Source organism: Stegodyphus dumicola, chromosome 6 (genome assembly GCF_044657685.1).
Source record: "Stegodyphus dumicola isolate Sdum_Otavi_A_Nest chromosome 6, ASM4465768v1".
Lineage (NCBI taxonomy): Eukaryota > Metazoa > Arthropoda > Arachnida > Araneae > Eresidae > Stegodyphus > Stegodyphus dumicola.
In genome coordinates this window covers 46,385,496-46,403,382 of record NC_140773.1, presented here as the reverse complement: position 1 = coordinate 46,403,382, position 17,887 = coordinate 46,385,496, and the positions used below count along the sequence as shown (strand labels likewise).

At 35.8% G+C, this 17,887-nt stretch overlaps 1 protein-coding gene across 1 annotated transcript in view; it reads right to left on the bottom strand.

Annotated features, from left to right (window-relative positions):
- LOC118183538 (venom factor-like) overlaps positions 1–17,887 on the bottom strand; it is a 337,533-nt gene that overhangs the window by 35,067 nt on the left and 284,579 nt on the right. The window contains exons 32-34 of the mRNA XM_085818275.1: positions 13,336–13,416; positions 7,231–7,306; positions 1,230–1,317 (exon numbers count right to left, since the gene is read on the bottom strand). Of these exons, the coding sequence (XP_085674401.1) occupies positions 1,230–1,317; positions 7,231–7,306; positions 13,336–13,416 (245 nt within the window). The remainder of the gene's footprint in view (positions 1–1,229; positions 1,318–7,230; positions 7,307–13,335; positions 13,417–17,887) is intronic.

Genomic DNA, 17,887 nt, shown 5'->3' with positions numbered 1-17,887 from the left:
TAAAATTAAATTATTTAAATAATCAAAGAAATAATTAAAGAAGTTAAGCTGTACAGACATTAGGTATTTTTTCGAAGCAGGCAAGACGAAAAATTAGCAACGCCTTCGCAGGGAACCACGGACCTCTGGAATACCGGCCCAGTGTGCAGAACCACTACACCACGAAGGCACGCTAGGAAGGCAGGGGAAATACCTTATATACTCCACCTTTTAAAGGGCGGCTGGAGTTTTAACGGGCTCCAGTCGCCAAATCCTGGGTGTGGAGAATCTTCATCTAACACCCTTTTAGTTCGAGCGCCACTGTAGAGACATTAGGTATTTTTTTGGAAGCAGGCAAGATGAAAAATTAGCAACGCCTTCGCCGGGAATCAAACCACGGACCTCTGGAATACCGGCCCAGTGTGCAGAACCACTACACCACGAAGCACGCTAGGAAAGCGGGAGTCTTGGAGAAATTATGCTTATTAACTTTACAGATAGTTTTTGGAGTGGATTGCGAACTTATAAATTAAAACATTTGAGAAACTGAAAGACTTAATAGTTACTGAGCAAATTAACTATTGGGTTATAATGGAAATAAGGTAGAATTTTCTTGACGAATGGATAAATTAAAAACTCTATGTGACCTAGCAGAAAAACTAGAGGAATGTGAGATTATTAAACAAAATTTTATAAAAAAAAAATCCTAGAAAAAAGGATTTAAAACTTATAAAGTCTTTCTACCGCCTTCTTAGCATACCTTCACGGTGTAGTGGTCAGCACGCTCGCCGCAAATCCAAGAGGTACGTGGTTGGAGTCCCAGCGAGAGCATTGCTCATTTTTCATATCTCCTGTTTCGAAATAACCTAATAACAAACTTCAAGAAGGTCATCAAAATGGGAATAAAATGTGATGCTTAGATCTGAACACTTATCATGTAGATTTGACTTTGCTCACTCGTTTTATTGATGATTGAATTTATATGTCAATTCTGTGTGTTGTAAATTTATACACAATACTATATTGCAAAGTCATTTTTCTATAGTGGCATAATTAAATTATTTTTGGCAAGAAGATTTAAACAAACCTTGGAAATATAAAGTTAACTGAAGTTAACACGCTAAGTTAACTGAAAAAGTTAAATAGAATGCTAAGTTATACATTTCATTACTCATATCTATCGATTTATACTTATTTTACAATTTTACAAAACTTTATTTTAGTAAATATTAAAATTTAGTTTTTTTTACCCATTTTAGGTCTTCTACTTCTGGTTGAAAGCCAGAAAATAATCCAACCTCCACAATACTCATTTCTGCAGTATTTTCACCAAAATATCTAATAAAAGAAAAGTTTATATGAAGTTATTTATACATTTTAATTAAAATAATGAGAGTACAAAAAATTACAAATACACAGTTCGAGAAGAATAAATTAGTTAGAAATTATTCCGGAATAATATACATTATAATTATATATAATCAATCAGAGTTATAAAAATCAATACAAATATAATAAATAAATATATGAATGTAAAATTGTTAAAATGTCACCAGAAGTTTCTGAAAAATGCATGTTCCATAAACATAATAAGAAAAACAAAATATCATATATGTAGTCGAGTAATGAAGAAGGATAAAAATGGGTGTATATTTACAGTTGATTTAATTTTCTTGATAGACCAACAACTTACTGTGTTAACAAGTATGACATACTAAATTCATAAACCTACAAAGCTGTGAAATATGACCAAATGCTTATTTGTCAAAATCATAAGATCACAAAATCGAACAAGCGATCAAGCAATCCACTAAACCGCACTCGAAAATTTTCAACGTAGCCTCAAAGTTAATGATGAGGGAAAATACGAAGTAACATTATTTTGGCTCATATTGCATCTCACACACCCTAAAGGTAAAGACTAAGCCGAAAGAATATTGCGAATTAACATTAGGAGACTAAAAGCAGCTAACATTTTAGAAGCCTATTAAGAAGTCTTACAAACGTGGTTAAAGTACGGAATAATCGAACAACTGAAGGAAAATAATGTAAATGGCTCCTGGCCATTTCCTGCATCATTGAGCGGTAGTTAAGAATTCAGCAACAACGAAAATTAAGCTCGTATTTGATGTCTCTGCACTTACAAACAATTCAGTATCTCTAAATGTAAAGATCTGAATCTTACGGAACTCATACCAGCGATAATAACTTGTTTCTGAATGAAAGAATTTCCTTTTACAGCAGATATAACCTCGTTAGAAATTAGTGTTTCTAGAAGTGACAGAAATTACCTTGAATTTATCTGGATAGAAGAAGGTGATCCAAATAGGGTAAAAGTATATGTCGTGTTTGGACTTAACGTTCCAGTCCTTTCATGTTGAGTGCCACTTTATAACATCATTTAGAGAGTGCTCCTCCTCAGTTTAAAGACACTAATTTGATTTTACTGGACTTCTTCTATGACGGCAATTGTCCTTTTAGTTTCGGTGATGTTAAAGTGTCATAACTGATCGTTGAACATTCTAGAGAATTAATTACTTCCAGAAAAAATTCATTTAAGAAATTAGCGAGGCAATTACTCCATGCCAGGTACTGCCAAGTTTCCTAGTAAGAATAATGATGAACTGGAGAATCCAAATGAAGAAAACGTAGTGTCGGTTTTAGGATTAAAGTGAAATTTGACATGAGGGTACATTGTTTTGCAATTCCACTTGCCACCAAACTATAGATCTTGTTACATAAAGGAAAATTTTAGCCACCGGGCAACAAATGGATCATTTGGGAATTGTATGCCCATTTACCTTGTTGCTAAAACTGCTACTATAAGAATGTTGGAGACAGAAGATACCATGGGGCGAATTATCCGAGGCTATCACGAAGAAAGTTTTAGACTGGCAAAGGCACATAACACTTCTGAAAGATATTTATATTTTCAGATGGATGATGAAGAGAACTTCTCCAGCGAAACGGTGTAATTTATACGTATTTGCTGATACAAGCAAGAGTGCTTAAGCAGCTTGTATTTTTATCCGAATAGAAATCGAATAGTTCGTATCTTGCGAATTCGTTAGAACTAAAAATAAAATAATTCCGCTAAAAACAATCATAGTTCTCAGGCTGGAGCTCCTAGCGTGCCTGATTGTTGCTCGTTTGGCTGTCTACATTAAGAAAGATCTAAATAGCCCGGAGTTTAAAAACCAACTGTTGGACTAATTCTAGCAATCTCTTAAGTTTGATCAAAAGAAATTAACATTGGGTAATATTTGTTCAAAAGGTAATATAAAAAAATGGGTAATATCAAAAGAGTATAGGAAATACGAGAGTTTTCTCACCCTGATGACCGGCATCACATTCCGGGAAATCTTAATTTAGCGGACATTTCATGTAGGTGAAGTTCTGTTCGATACCTTATTCAAACAAGATGGTTACAACCTCCAATATGGTTAAAATCTCCAGTAGTAGAATGGGGAAAATCTCAAATCGTTGCTTATAAAGAAAGTTTGAATCAAAAGACAAGAAAGACGGCCATCGTCAACAATCAAAAAGATATACCCTGGTATCACAACAGGTCTTTCTCCGACCTTGAAGAGTGTGCAAGTCGACTGAGTCAACGCAAATTTTTTTACAGAATTTTAAGTTGGTAACTAGATGGCTCTAATAAGTCCCTCAAAGCAGTTTTATCTGTCTTAATGTCATCTGAATGTTTGCTTTCGACTACTTAGAACTGGTTTAGACAATAAATTAGCATTATTGTATCATTCTTAAGCTCGTCTGCGTGAGAAGAGGAAGTTGCTTTTGCATAGTTTTTAAATATGTTTTGCATTCGTTCATTTTAGTGTAATAAAAAGGAGTATAACGTCTAAAAAGTGAGTAAAGATTATCGCAATTAACAGTCACATATCCATACCGGTAAAAATAATTGTTTCTGCGGTGGGAGTTGGAAAATCGAGTGTTTCTCCAACTCTGAGGAGACACAGTGAAACTCGATCATTTTCTCCTGAAAGGAAAGGCAAATACGAAAGCAAAAGAAAAAAATCCCAAAATGTGATTGATCCCTATACCGAAAGAGCATTATTAATCCCCCCCCAAAAAAAACTAAAAAAGACCTAGAAACAGATCTATTGTACATTGCTATTGATATGCATCCTTGAAATGTGCAGAATAGACTTTCGTAGCTGGTCGAAAGGAGAGAACGCTAATTAAATACTAATTTTAACCCATCAAATGAAACAAAAATGATTATTTTAACCCAGAAAATACAAAAATTGGACCACAAATTGACTGGTAAAAGGTCATTTTCTGAGTTGAGACTTATTTGTTTGATCATGGTCACACATCTAATACTGTTAGGCGAAACAAGGGTGAATCAGTAAAACCTCAACATATCTAACAAACAATAAAATGTCCTAAAAAACAAATATTCTGGGTGTCCCCCCTGCAGATGGGCCTAGAAATTCTGCTCCTATTGACAGAATGATGAATTCATCGAAGTATATAGAAAAACATAGGATTGTGCCTTTCTTGGAAATGTAGGATATTTCAATACGATTTGGTTCCATGCCACAATCGAAATCTATCAGAAGGTCATGGTGGAGAATAAAATTATTTTACGAGATTGGCCTGGATATTCACCACACTTAAAACAGCGAATCAGGTGACGTGAATTAGATGATAAGAATGACAAATGATCATGCGACATGGCTATCATAGTGACTAAGTTCGCTCTGTGAGTCTCCCATGTCTCTCGACGAATACGCATACACGCATAACCAGTCAGCAATTTGGCAGTACATATTTTAGTGCGCAGATTTAGGTTGTATTATTTTGGCGCAAAACCTTTCTGAACCGCATAAGACAATCAAGCATCACTTAATGAAATTTGTTTCTCAAATTACTAACCGTACTGTAAAAGGGTACACTGAGTGAAGCCGCACTATGCGACATATTCATACATACATATATATATAAAAGTAGCAAGACAACATGAATTAGAGAGACCTTAGTGGTCAAGAATTTTTGCGCATTGAGGTGCAAAAATGTTTTAAAATTTTAGAAGTAAGAGGAACATCTAAAAGCTTATGCTAAAAATACATTTGACTCTATAGTTCCTTAGCAAAAATGTAAAATCATTCAACAACCAGAAACAATAATAAAGTAGTAAAAGCTATCTCGTAAAAACTTAATACTAAAATTACAAATCGAGATGACTTTAAAATCAAAAAGGGGTGGTAGGGAGAAAAAATTAATAAATTTTAAAGCACAAATAATTTTAAAAGGACTCTTGTAAAAATTAAGCATATTTCAAAAATACACGATATGTACAAAAAATTGCAACAAATGGTAAATAGCTCAACTCGAGGTTTGAGCCGGATTTATCAAGGGAAAAGCAGCTCAATATACATTCGAGAACATAAAAAGCGAAGCATCAAGAAGGAGTTATCCGAATGAGATGAAAATCGGTAGATGTGATGTATGTGTATCTAAAAAAACGCTTCGTAGGAAATGAGTGTTTTGTTCAGGAAATACAGCTAGAAGGGCGAAACAAAAAATGTCAACAATGTATTGGCCCACCTCTGGCCCTGATGCAAACAAGTTATGCGGCTGCAGTCTGACTCGCAGAGTTAGCGGATGTCTGCCTTCCTAATTGCTTGCCTAACACATTCCGATTGGGGATTTGGATCAGCGCTTTCGACAGACGTTTAGAGACAGTCTGCTTATCAGAGCTCAAACGTGCTCTATTTGGGAGAGATCTGGCAATTGCCCTGGCTATGGAAATGTTCGAGAAGCGCGAAGATAAGCAGTAGAAAAGTTGTTATCTTGTTGAAATGTATGCCTTTGGGATCGTGAAAGGTAGGCAGCACTACGGGGAATAGAATCTTGTCGATGAACCATCGTTCTTTAAGGGTGTCACGGGTCCGGCTATCAAATGAAGTGGTACCCCGTACCATAACTCCCGATAAACGCGCTGTGTGGCGGTCGACAGTCAGGTGAGTATCCCAATGCTGTTATGGGTGTTTATGGACACGACTTTGCTATTCATTGAGGCTCAGTTCAAAGTGGGAAACATCGCTGAAAACAACTGCACTCCAGTCCGCACGATGCCAGGTAGAATGCAGACTCAAAACATCACCTGATCGTACCAGGCAATCAGTAGACTTTAGTTAGTCAGTGCCTCTGAATTGGGGGCATTTTTCTGAACATTTTGGCATACTGCATATATATATATATTCTGCAAAAAATGTACAAGCACGAACTCTATGAGTTATTTTGCTGCAGCAACGTAAGTGTTCGAAACAGGACTGCTACCATCTATGTCTCTATGGTGATTGGCCAGTGCTCCATCTTAAGATGCTGAGAATTGGTTTTACTTCATACGTTGAACTTTGTAAATAATGTACATAGGGTTATGTTTTTCTAATAATGCATTTTTTTCTACATTATTTATATTATTTCATTTGTATTGAAAATCACACTTAGGACACTACTACTTTTGATGACTGCATAGTAGGATTCACATGACTATTTTCTCGCTCATAATCAGACTTCAGCTCATCGCACTCTCACCCGCCAGCGAGTCTGCAGAGACAAGATGTCTCGTTTTATTAATTTCAAGTGTTTACATCTTTATGGTGAAAAAAATTATGAAGATTTGTTATGTGTGAGGCCCCTAGTGGGATTCCGTGATAAGCTCTGGTAAGAGCAGGATAAATTCCTGCTGAACACCAGAATACGCAACTAAAGCATCAAAGGTGTCCAAGTTATATGACGGATCGTTGATTACGACACATCAAGGTCTGTGAGCGCTGATCAAACTATCACTCTGTCCTCACGTTTGGCCCTCGGTCAAACCGTTACCTCCTTGACGCTCTGTACGGCCACGGTTCACTCATTTTTGCCATTATCGTCAAATAGCAGTATCCATCCGACCCAAATATCTAACAATTTTGAGATCTGACAACCCTGTTTCCTTTAGTCCAATTGTACATCCTCTCTCTAATTGTGATATCTGCTTATACTGTTCGTGACCCCATCTATGAGGCATTGAAATAGTCCACGGGGATCCATGGAACCACATTCGCATAGGAGGTATGCTTTAGGACTGGAATGTTCCATTTAGTCTAAATTTATTTCGCCATATACTCGTACATAAAATAAAAGTTGTTATAAGTTATCTTAATAAAAGTCAACGCAATAAAATTTAAAGAAAAATTATTCTAATAAGAAACAAGATAAACAAACTTATTAAATTACCTAACACATATTGAAATCTCATATATCAGTTTATCTTTTGCAGCTGGATTTTGTCTTCTGACTCGAGTCTTGCTCTCTAGAACATTAATAAAATTTTACTAGTGATATTAAACAAGACTATGAGTTTATAATGGGAGTAAACCAAATATATATAGCATGCATTAAACTAACAAGACAAGAATACAGAATAATATTTCAAAAACTATCGAAATTACACTATTTTTCATTATAAATATCAGATTACATTCTCTTAAAAGTATTAGAAATCAATTTATTAAAAATAAATGATTAAAAAAGGTACTAATAATGCTAAGTAACGCAAGACAATTTTTTTATTATTATTAAATATCAATGAGTTGCCTAAATATATTTAAAAGCATTATGATCATTACCAAAACACCAATAAATGTAATTATTTTTATGGCCATATGTAAAATTAACTTTGAATAAAAAATATAATTAGAATATAATTATTCTAATTAATTAGAATTAAGCATTAAATAATAATTTTTTTTACCTATAATAATGGCTGATTTCTTACCTTTTAATTTTTAGTTATTTTGATAGAAATCTTGAAAATTTCAAAATTAGAATTAGTTTTACCTGAAAAGTGACTGTTTCTAAAAACAATTGCTTAAAAGAGACAGATTTTAAAAAAGTGGCCCACTTGGTATCCGTGCATACATATCCCTGCAGCTACAGCGTAGCAAGACTTAGAGTCACAGTGGTGCAAGCGACTTAAGATCAAGAACACGGTATTTCCTCTTGTACAAAACGCAGCTTGATTTTGGGACCCAAAGAAAAAAAAAAAAAATAAGGAACTATTTTCTTAAAAGGGAAGTTACTCCCGAATGGGATATTAGTCTCGAAGAGGCATTTTGCAAAAAATCACTATAGACGACGCATCGCTTTTCAAATGCACTGCTGGCCACCAAAACTGCAGCACCAAAGAAAGACAAGAGATATCACAACAAAATTTATTTAGTAAATAACATGTTGACCAAGTATCAAATGATTAAATTTATAGACTTCTGTGAAGTGTGTTTCCTTATAGAATCAGTAGCCAGAGTAGCTGCCATTGTTGGAGATCACCCCTGCCATGCGCCTCAGCATTGATTCAAAGAGACTTCGGATGTGTTCTTGGGTCTGCTCGTACAGCAGACCAAGCAGCTTCCACACGTTGCCAAAGTTGATCTGGTGTGGCAGCTTGGGGTGTAATCTGGGTCAATCGTTCAGCAACCATGGACCACATGTTTTCTATCGGCGTAAGATCCGCAGAGCGAACCGGCCAAGGAAGCAATTCAATCTGGCGATTGACGAAGAACCCTTGGACAATGCGTGCCACGTGTAGTCGCGCATTATCTGTTGAAATATGGCTGTGGGCAAGCCCTGTTAAGGTAAGGAAGAACAACTGGCTCCAACACCTCGCAGATGTAGCGCTGGCTGTTTAAAGTACCGGTAATGCGTACTATAGGAGTGCGAGAGTAATATCCAATACCACCCCATACCATAATACCCGGTGCAGGACCAGTGTGGCGGTCCATAACGCAGCTGTTCAGCATCCTCTCTCCATGGTGTCTCCAGACTCGAATCCGACCACCGTGGTGTTGCAGACAAAAGCGTGACTCGTCAGTAAAGACAATTTCATTCCATTCTGCCGTCCACATCCTTCTTTCATCGCACCACTGACGGCGGAGACATCTGTGGTTCTGCGTCAAGGGTAGACGAAGCAATGGACGTCTTGAGGACAGACCATTCTGTAACGGCGTCGAATGGTACGCGCAGACACTGGATGATGCGTTACAGATTGAATGTGCTGTGCTATGGTTCGTGATGTGACTGAGCATTCCGTCACTGCCATGCGCACAATGTTCCTGTCATCACGTGAAATGGTGCACTGAGGCGGATGCGATCGAACACGTCGGCCCGTCGTACCCTCCTGCATCAAAACGGTCACATATCCGCATTACAGTTGCTTGGTTTCGTCCAACACGACTACCGATTTCACTGAAAGATAATCCACACTCTCGGTAGGCCACTATCCTTCCTCTGTCGAACTCGGATACTTGATCAAACGATGATCGCTGTTTACTACGAGGCATAATTGATTGTTTTTTTGAAAAAAAAAAAAAAAAAAAAAAAAAAAAAAAACACAATTGCCGAACTTGAAATCGTCGAAAACTCCAAGCCTTAAATAACGTTTTGAAGTGGCGCTTCAGGCGCACGTGATGTGCGTCTGCGCTGAAATTCTAATCATTTGCATATCTCACCTTCGCTAATGCATGTTGTAAATTTCATGTTATTTGCATGCTTCCTTCAGGGTGTTGCTTTTACGGTGGCCACCAGTGTAGTTGCCACCAAGTATTATTGCCCTGTATTATATTAAAAAAGTAAATTAATGAAGAATCTGCATGAATGTATGCATGCTTCTCGCATTGTGGAAAAGAAACGGTACCTAGAGGATGAAAACTTGAATAACGTAGTACTTCATCCGAACATGGGCACCTAGAGGCTCGAATTTTGAATTTCGAATTTGTTTTGTTATGTTTCATATTTCGTAAAACTTTAAAAATTTTTGATTAACAAACTCAACTATTTCAAAGCGAGCAGTGGCAACACTGTAAGGAAAAAAAAAAAAAAAAAAAAAAAAAACATTTTTATCTCCAGCGCGCAACACTGCCTGTCGGAAATTCTAACAATATTTTGTTTTTAAATACTTTGGGATTTTGCTGTTGAAACGAATTTTATGTGGTGCAAGCGCCAAGAAAGTGATATTTAATAAATAAAGTAAACGCACAAAGAATTAATGATAAAAAGACAAAAATTGACATGTTGAAGTGAGAAAAGACTGAAAAGAAAAACAAAAATATATGCCAACATTTAACGCTGCATTGGGAATCCTAAGCGTATACCGCTATACTGCTTAATTTAAATTTTTGTAATTTTGCTGTTGAATTGTACATGGCGTTCATTGCGAAGAACGCTTGATAATAAAGCTAAAAAGATTAAAAAAATGGGTTAGTAGGAGAGAGTGTATTAGTAGACTGCGAACTCAGTGAGAGCGTAAAAAAAATTAAGAAACCCTTTTCAACGGCAATTAAAATCGGAAACCTTGCGGTCTTCTTTTTGGGGAGGGGTTGATGGACTGGTTTTTATTAGGTTTCTGGATTACGATATAATAGGAAGGAAATATTACCTGAATTAATATTTATTCAGTATACAACTCGTCATCACCGTCAGAGCTCCCGTCCATTAGCGCCGCCTAAAGTACACAGAGCCTAAGATGCAGTTTCCCAAAATGCATGGTATTAATTCATCTGTATTGTAGACAGTCTTGTCCTTAAAAGGGTACTTTCGGGTACCTTTACCGTTAAAGGTGACTTAGTATACACTGAGGTGGGGAGCTTCTTTGTTACGAACTAAAACTGAAATCAATTGAAACCTTCACACCTCTCTGTTCATTAATGAAGAGGGGTGGTGGAAGAAATTATTGTAAATCTCAAATCGAATTTCATTCCTTCCGCTTTTTTAAAGAAACGGGTGAGTGGCTTTCTGCGGGTTAATACGCACGCCGTCGTCGTTTCTTTAGCCGTTGGCGCCGGCGTCACCGTTAAATAAGCGCATTAAGTTTTTTAGACAAGAAAGTTTTAAAGAAAAATTACGCCTTATACATCGGGAAATACGTTAAATCAAACTTAAACTCGAATGCGCTCACTAGTGGTAACGTGGAAAAACAGCTGAGCACTAGTAGTCCAGTTCAAGAGTTCGAATTTCAGCAAGTTGGCTGGTTGCACAAGCGATGTCGAGGTTTTCCTCACTCATAACGTAAATAACAGCTAATTTCGCCGAGGAAATCGCCCGCGAAAATATGACTGCCATTATTTTTTCTTTTGAACTAATTGCACTTTTATGCGCTTTTATTTAACTATTTATTGGGCCAGAACTTTGCCATTCATGCTGAGACTATTTTCTGAAAAGTTATCGAGTTCCCAATTTTTCACACACATGGCAATACAATGCGTTGAAGAGTTCCCCCCCTTTTTTTTAAAAATTTTATATTTAGACTTTTCCAAATTTAATGCTGAAACGGTTTTTGATGAAAAAATTAAACTCTCAGAATTTTACTATTTGCACCATTGAATAGAGCGGAAAAAAATTTTTCAATGAAGTTTATACCAGATTTTACGTAATATCTGATGTGTTGGCAAAATTGCTCGATGTTTCGATTATTTGACATAACAGTATTGTTGGAAGTAAAGGAATGATTAGTCATTATTGAAAAACGATTCTATAGAAAAATTTGATTGATAATGTGTTATCTAAAATAAAAAGTTAAAAATAAAAAAATAAGAAAAGGTTTCTAAAAAATAAGCAGTTGTATAAAAAATAAAATAATGAACTAAAAGGAGAAAAAATAATTTATCATATAGTTTAATGCGAACAATAGAACCTATCTGAATGCCAGTCGAGGTCCGTAATCATACAGTGTTTAGCTGCAAAAGAGCTTCAGTTTGCCGAGCAGTATTGCATTAAAAAGATGCAGATGAGAAACTTTCCTCAGGAACAATTGACTTTAATTGATGGAAAACCAACAGAACATACTCTGTTACTAGGTCTTTCAAATCTATTCTAGATGAATGAGGAATAATTTGAATTGGAAGACGTCTTATGTATGATAATATTTCCCACCAAGAAGCATTTTCAGTTTTATTTCCAAGTTCTATTAACTTGTCTAATATAATTATTAAAACCTGTCATGGAAGAGTGAAGCATGGGGGTATAGGAGAAACACTACCGCATCTGAAGAGAAAGCTATGGATTTTTACAGACAGACAAAATATTAAGATTATTTACTCGAGTTTCAACAGCGTCATCAGATTTGTGCATAAATGTCCATAAAATATTTAATTTTGTGTTGATATTTTTTGCAGCAACCAATCGCATAGCTCATATTACTATTTATTTCAATGCAGAAAAATTATGACAAAAGGAATATGCTGAAGAACAAATATTAAAGATACTAATAATTAGCAGCAAGAAAGAAGTGTAACGTGCGTATAAACACTATCGCTCAGCATTGCCCTATACAGCTCAACGCTCCAGTTCGGCTTTATTGCATCTACTTTAATTGCCCTTATTTCAAGCCCATTCATAGTAAGCATTCTGAAGTTGTTGGCCAGGTATCTTAACCACTACTCCTCAAAGGATGAACGCAATAATAAAATTTATATTAAAGATGCCCGAGAAAAAGGCCAATAAAATATGGTTAGAATATAGGTATGTAAAATATAAGGTAACAGCAAGACAAACATCATTCAACGTTTTTACATTGAGTTATTATATTAGTCAGATAGATAAAACATGGCTGCCTTTTATGCGAGAGCTCATTTACAAACCAAAGTTTAAGAGCACAAAGATGAAGTGCTTGCGTGGATATGTACATAAATCTAATCACGGAAATCAGTATAGCAACTGTCAGGGATAGTTAGACTGACATCAGCAGAATTTAAAGATTATAAGGTATTCCTCCCCGCCTTCTTGGCATGCCTTCGTGGTGTGGTGGTCTGCACGCTCAGCGCGTAATTGAGAGGTCCGTGGTTCGATTCTCGACGAAGGCGTTGCATATTTTTATCTTGCCTACTTCCAAAAAAAATCCTAATGTCTCTACAAGATATAGATGAAATAACTTAATGAGAATTTTAAAAGTAAAATTTTCATTCTTTTATCAATGTTACAAAAATTTATCTGACAACTTTAAAAATGATAAAATGGAATAAAATATAACCTAATATATATTTTATTGTTACTGGCAAATAACATTAAATACTGCTTTCTTAAAGGTCACATAAAAAGAACCATGCATTTTGTTCATTTTCATATTCTTTCTGCTGTAAAAAATTACAAAAATCAGTGCAGGGAAGAAGTTTATAAAACTGCTCTTCTCATAATGAATGGCAACAGTATATTATTAGTAATTAACATAAAACATAAAGATTGGTATAAAAAGCAAACCTATAACAAATTGCTGTATAATTCAAGATTTTAATTCAAGAAACTATGTTAAATATATAAAACAGTTTGAAGGCAATTTGCTTTGTGAAATACCTGGAATTTCATCATCATAATAATAGTAATATTCTTCAATATACGGTGGTTCAACTAAGTCTGATTCACCAACATCACTTTCTACAAAATGATAAGGATATAATTAAACAACATGAACATATTTAACATTAACAGTATACTGTAAAAATAATTTTAATGATCACTTTCAAGTGTTTAATGCAATAAAATGTGGTATAAATGAATAATTAATATGCTGATATTAACATAATAGGAAATAAACACTTTCTTTGAATAAAATTTGCTGATTGTATTGGTATTTGCATTTTAATTCCCTTATTTTTAAATATTGTCAAGAAGTCATTTTTTGCATTAACTCCTTAAAAACAAATCACAGTCACATTAAAACCGCCTTGAAGATAAAAAAAATTAAAATTTATTTCTATAATTAATTATGAACAGTTATTTCTGTAATTACTTCTATAATCATTAAACGATTGTTTTTATAATTACGTCTACTATTATAAGGCTATTTCTATAATTAATATGTAATTTGTTGAAAATAATTTTTAACGAAAAATGAATATCTAGAAATTATATTAATAGCATCAGATTTATTATTTCATTTAACTCATTACAGTACTAAACAAATTTAAAATGTTTTAAACAAATATGCAGATACATAGCGTCTCATGAAAAAAATCATATACTTTTAGTTTTCGAAAATGACGCCAACAATTTTACATTTATTAAACTAAAATCAAGAAATTAATTTTCTTTAATGCATACATTTATTCTTATAAGAAGTAAAGGCTGAAGTAAAGTCAATACCTATTTTCAAGAAGAAAATATGTACTTTTGAAACGTACTGTTAAGATCAACTATGGTATCAGTATCAGTACTATCAGTAATGGGTGCAGCCCGACCTACCTAACCAAACAAGTTGGTTTCATAGTCATAACAGGTCACGCCCATTTCAACAATGGTCAACTATGGTACATGACAGAAGCTTATTCTTTACCATTTATGTATCCGATAACTCAAAATACCTCCAGTTTTGGCAAGGAAGAGAGAGCTAAAATCGCGGTAAGGTACGAGGTTTGGAATTTCGTCGTGAAGGTCTAGCGTAGAAGGAAATTTGAGAAAGGAAGAAATGCAACACTGAACCCAAAAATCATTAAAAGCTGCCAAATGACCAAAGTCAAATAAATTAATGACAACCAGTTCTGTATTGGATTTGCCCGGTTGGATCGATAATCACTTTCGCAATTTGCAGAAAATGTCAAAGTACGGGCCATGTTTGAAGGAAGTTCTTCAAAGTCTCTCAGTCAGACACCCACAGAAAGCGGGCTAACACGGCATGCTATTCACTTCATGTTAATGAAGGATTTGAAATTCCATTCCTGGAAGTCCCATTGAACGTCCAGTAACGTTTTCTCAAATTTGTCAAATCTGTAATTTGCAGAAATCATGTTAGGATGGAAGGAAGATAACCCTGATCTGTATGAAGACATTTTATGGAACCATAAAAGAATTTTTTACATTAGTTGTTTTGTAATAGGCATAACTGTTACTAGTAGATCCAGGTGCTACTACTGAAAAAAAAAAAAAAAAAAAAAAATGCAGTCTAGCCCTAAATTAACGGTGTGAGGTGGAATATCAACTCAAGTAGCAGGTTCTTATTTGTTAAAAGGTGGTGTGGTGGTGTATTTAATTATGGCAAAGCACACTAGGGTTATATGCCTAAGGGGAGGGATGAATTTCGTGGAGGACTTTCTAAGGGAAACTGGCTCGTATACACGTTACACATGGGGAAAACCACGAAAACGCCCATGCAGCCAGCCCGTTCGCGGGATTCAAACCTCGGACTGAACTACAAGTGTTCAGCGACTTTACCGCTCGGCCGCTGGTGGACTATTTGTTAAAAGGAATAAAATGAACAGTGAACGCTTCTTCCATGTCCTAAAGAACTTTACGGTTCCGCTCATTTGCCAAAGGGATAAGGGTTCCGCTCATTTGCCAAAGGGTCACTGGTGTTTAGTATCGTCGGATGCGGTATTTTACGCTGAGCAATTTGACAGTAATTATGTATGTGTGCGGTCAATGGATGCCGAGTAATTGATTTTTAATTGCTTTTACAAGTTTTTCACCGTGAACTTTGACCTTTTCCCCGTCCCTATGGTCAGTTAGAAGCATTCGACCCCCCGTCGCCTGTTAACCCGAGTGATTTCCTGTTGTCAACAAAGGGAGAAAGAGGTACTGGAGGCAATTAAACGAATCGCTAATTAAGCCCCTAATTGGCCTAGCGATTTTGTTCAAACGGATTCTTCTGATTCAAGCCATGGGCTGTATGAGATTGTAAATTTGAAGAAGATCGGTCTGCTACTTCAAAAGTTACTGTTTTTCCGGCATTACCAGGACTTAGGATTATCGTCTTCTACAATAGTGATTAATGCAGTGTGTGTGTGCTTTTTAATTAATTCTGTGCCTGTGTTTATCAATTGGATTACTCCGCAGAACTACCTATAGTGTACAGCTGATGCACAGAAGAAGTATCGCAGCCAAGCGCATTTCTCTGCAATTTTCTTGCTAGTCACTATTGATTATAGCACTCAACATTTATGTAATAAAATGTACCTGTTACATTCAACCCAGCAATAATACCAGTATTTCCTAATAACATACAAGGCATTTTTGCGGTGTTCTTAAAGTGGAAGTGTGTTTTTGTGTCAAATTAACGTGAAAGTTATGTACGTGGTACAGGTGAAAAGTGATTTAAAGTGTTAACGTGAAAGTGTTATCAAGTTTTGATATTGCATGGTGAAAGTGTTTTCAAGTGTTAAGTGATTTACGCGAAAAGTGATTTAAGGTGTTTACGTTCCGTCAACGGTGATTTATAGTGTGATTTAAAGTGATTTAACGTGATTAAAAGTGATCTAAAGTGTTAACGTGTCTGCAATTTGCGTGCTCGTCACTATAGATTATAGCACTGAAATTTATGTATTAAAATGTACCTGTTACATTCAACCCAGCAATATTACCAGTATCTCCTAATAATATACATGACATTTATGTGGTGTTCTTAAAGTAGAAGTATATTTTTGTGTCAAATTAAAGTGAAAGTTATGCACGTGGCACAGGTGAAGTGATTTAAAGTTTCGATATTGCACGGTGTACGTATTTTCAAGTGTTAAGTGATTTATGCAAAAAGTGATTTAAAGTGTTAACGTGAAAGTGTTATTAAGTTTCGATATTGCATGGTGTACGTATTTTCAAGTGTTAAGTGATTTACGCAAAAAGTGATTTAAAGTGTTTACATTCCATCAACGGTGATTTATAGTGTTATTTAACGTGATTAAAAGTGATCCAAAGTGTTAACGTGTCTTCAATTTACTTGCTGGTCACTATTGATTATAGCACTCAATATTTATGTATTAAAATGTACCTGTTACATCCAACCCAGCAATAATTCCAGAACTTTCTAATAATATACAAGGCATTTATGTGGTGTTCTTAAAGTGGAAAAGTGTGTTATTGTGTAAAATTAACGTGAAAGTTATGTACGTGGCACAAGTGAAAAGTGATTTAAAGTGTTATTAAGTGTTGATATTGTATGGTGAAAGTGTTTTCAAGTGTTAAGTGATTTACGCGAAAAGTGATTTAAAATTTTACGTTCTGTCAACGGTGATTTATAGTGTGATTTAAAGTGTTTTAACGTATTTAAAAGTGATCCAAAGTGTTTACGTGAAAGTGATATTACGTGGTGAATTCCATCAACACTGATTTAAAGTGATTAAGGTGATACAAGTGTTAACGTGAAAGTGATATAAATGTGTTATTAAGTGAAAAGTGCTCAACGTGTATCGGTGATTCAAGAATGACACGTAACTCATCTGCACAGTCGGAAGGAGAGCCTCAGATGCAAAGGTCGGATTTCGATCCGCAAGAGATACTCGACAGTGACCAAGACCATCAAGGCAAAGTTCACCTGCTCTACGAATTTATAAGAAAGACAGCCAGCACTCATAGAAGGGGCAAATTCCTCCTACCTCAAGATCTTCGTGAGCGACTGCTATGTGCTCTGGACGCTCTGGAAACGCTAGCCTTGAGAGGCCCACACCTTGCAGAGAGTTCAACCCTAGCAGACATAGGAGTAAACACGTCGACGGTTCTTTGTTGTGAACTTGCTCACTCGATTCAGCAAAATGCAAAAAGACAGGTGAAGCAGCTCCATGCAAGCAAAGATACTATACAGCAGGATGAGCACACGGTTATAGAGGGCAAAGATGGCCAACCTACGTACGCGCAAGCGGTAAAGCGGAGATGGAAAAGGAAAGTCACGAACACGCCGACACTGCTGATTCTCCCTAAACGTGATGAACAGAGTGCGGATATACGCGGGGTACTAGAAAAGCATGTCCAAATTGAAGATCTGTGTGTCAACCTTCGGGGCATTACGAACTTAAGTAGTGGAGGTGTGGCGGTGCGATGCAACAACAAGGATGAAGTACAGAAGATAAGTCAGTTCCTAGCTCAGCACGATAACCTAAAGGATACAGTACGCACGCGTATACCACGGAAGAGAACACCGAAA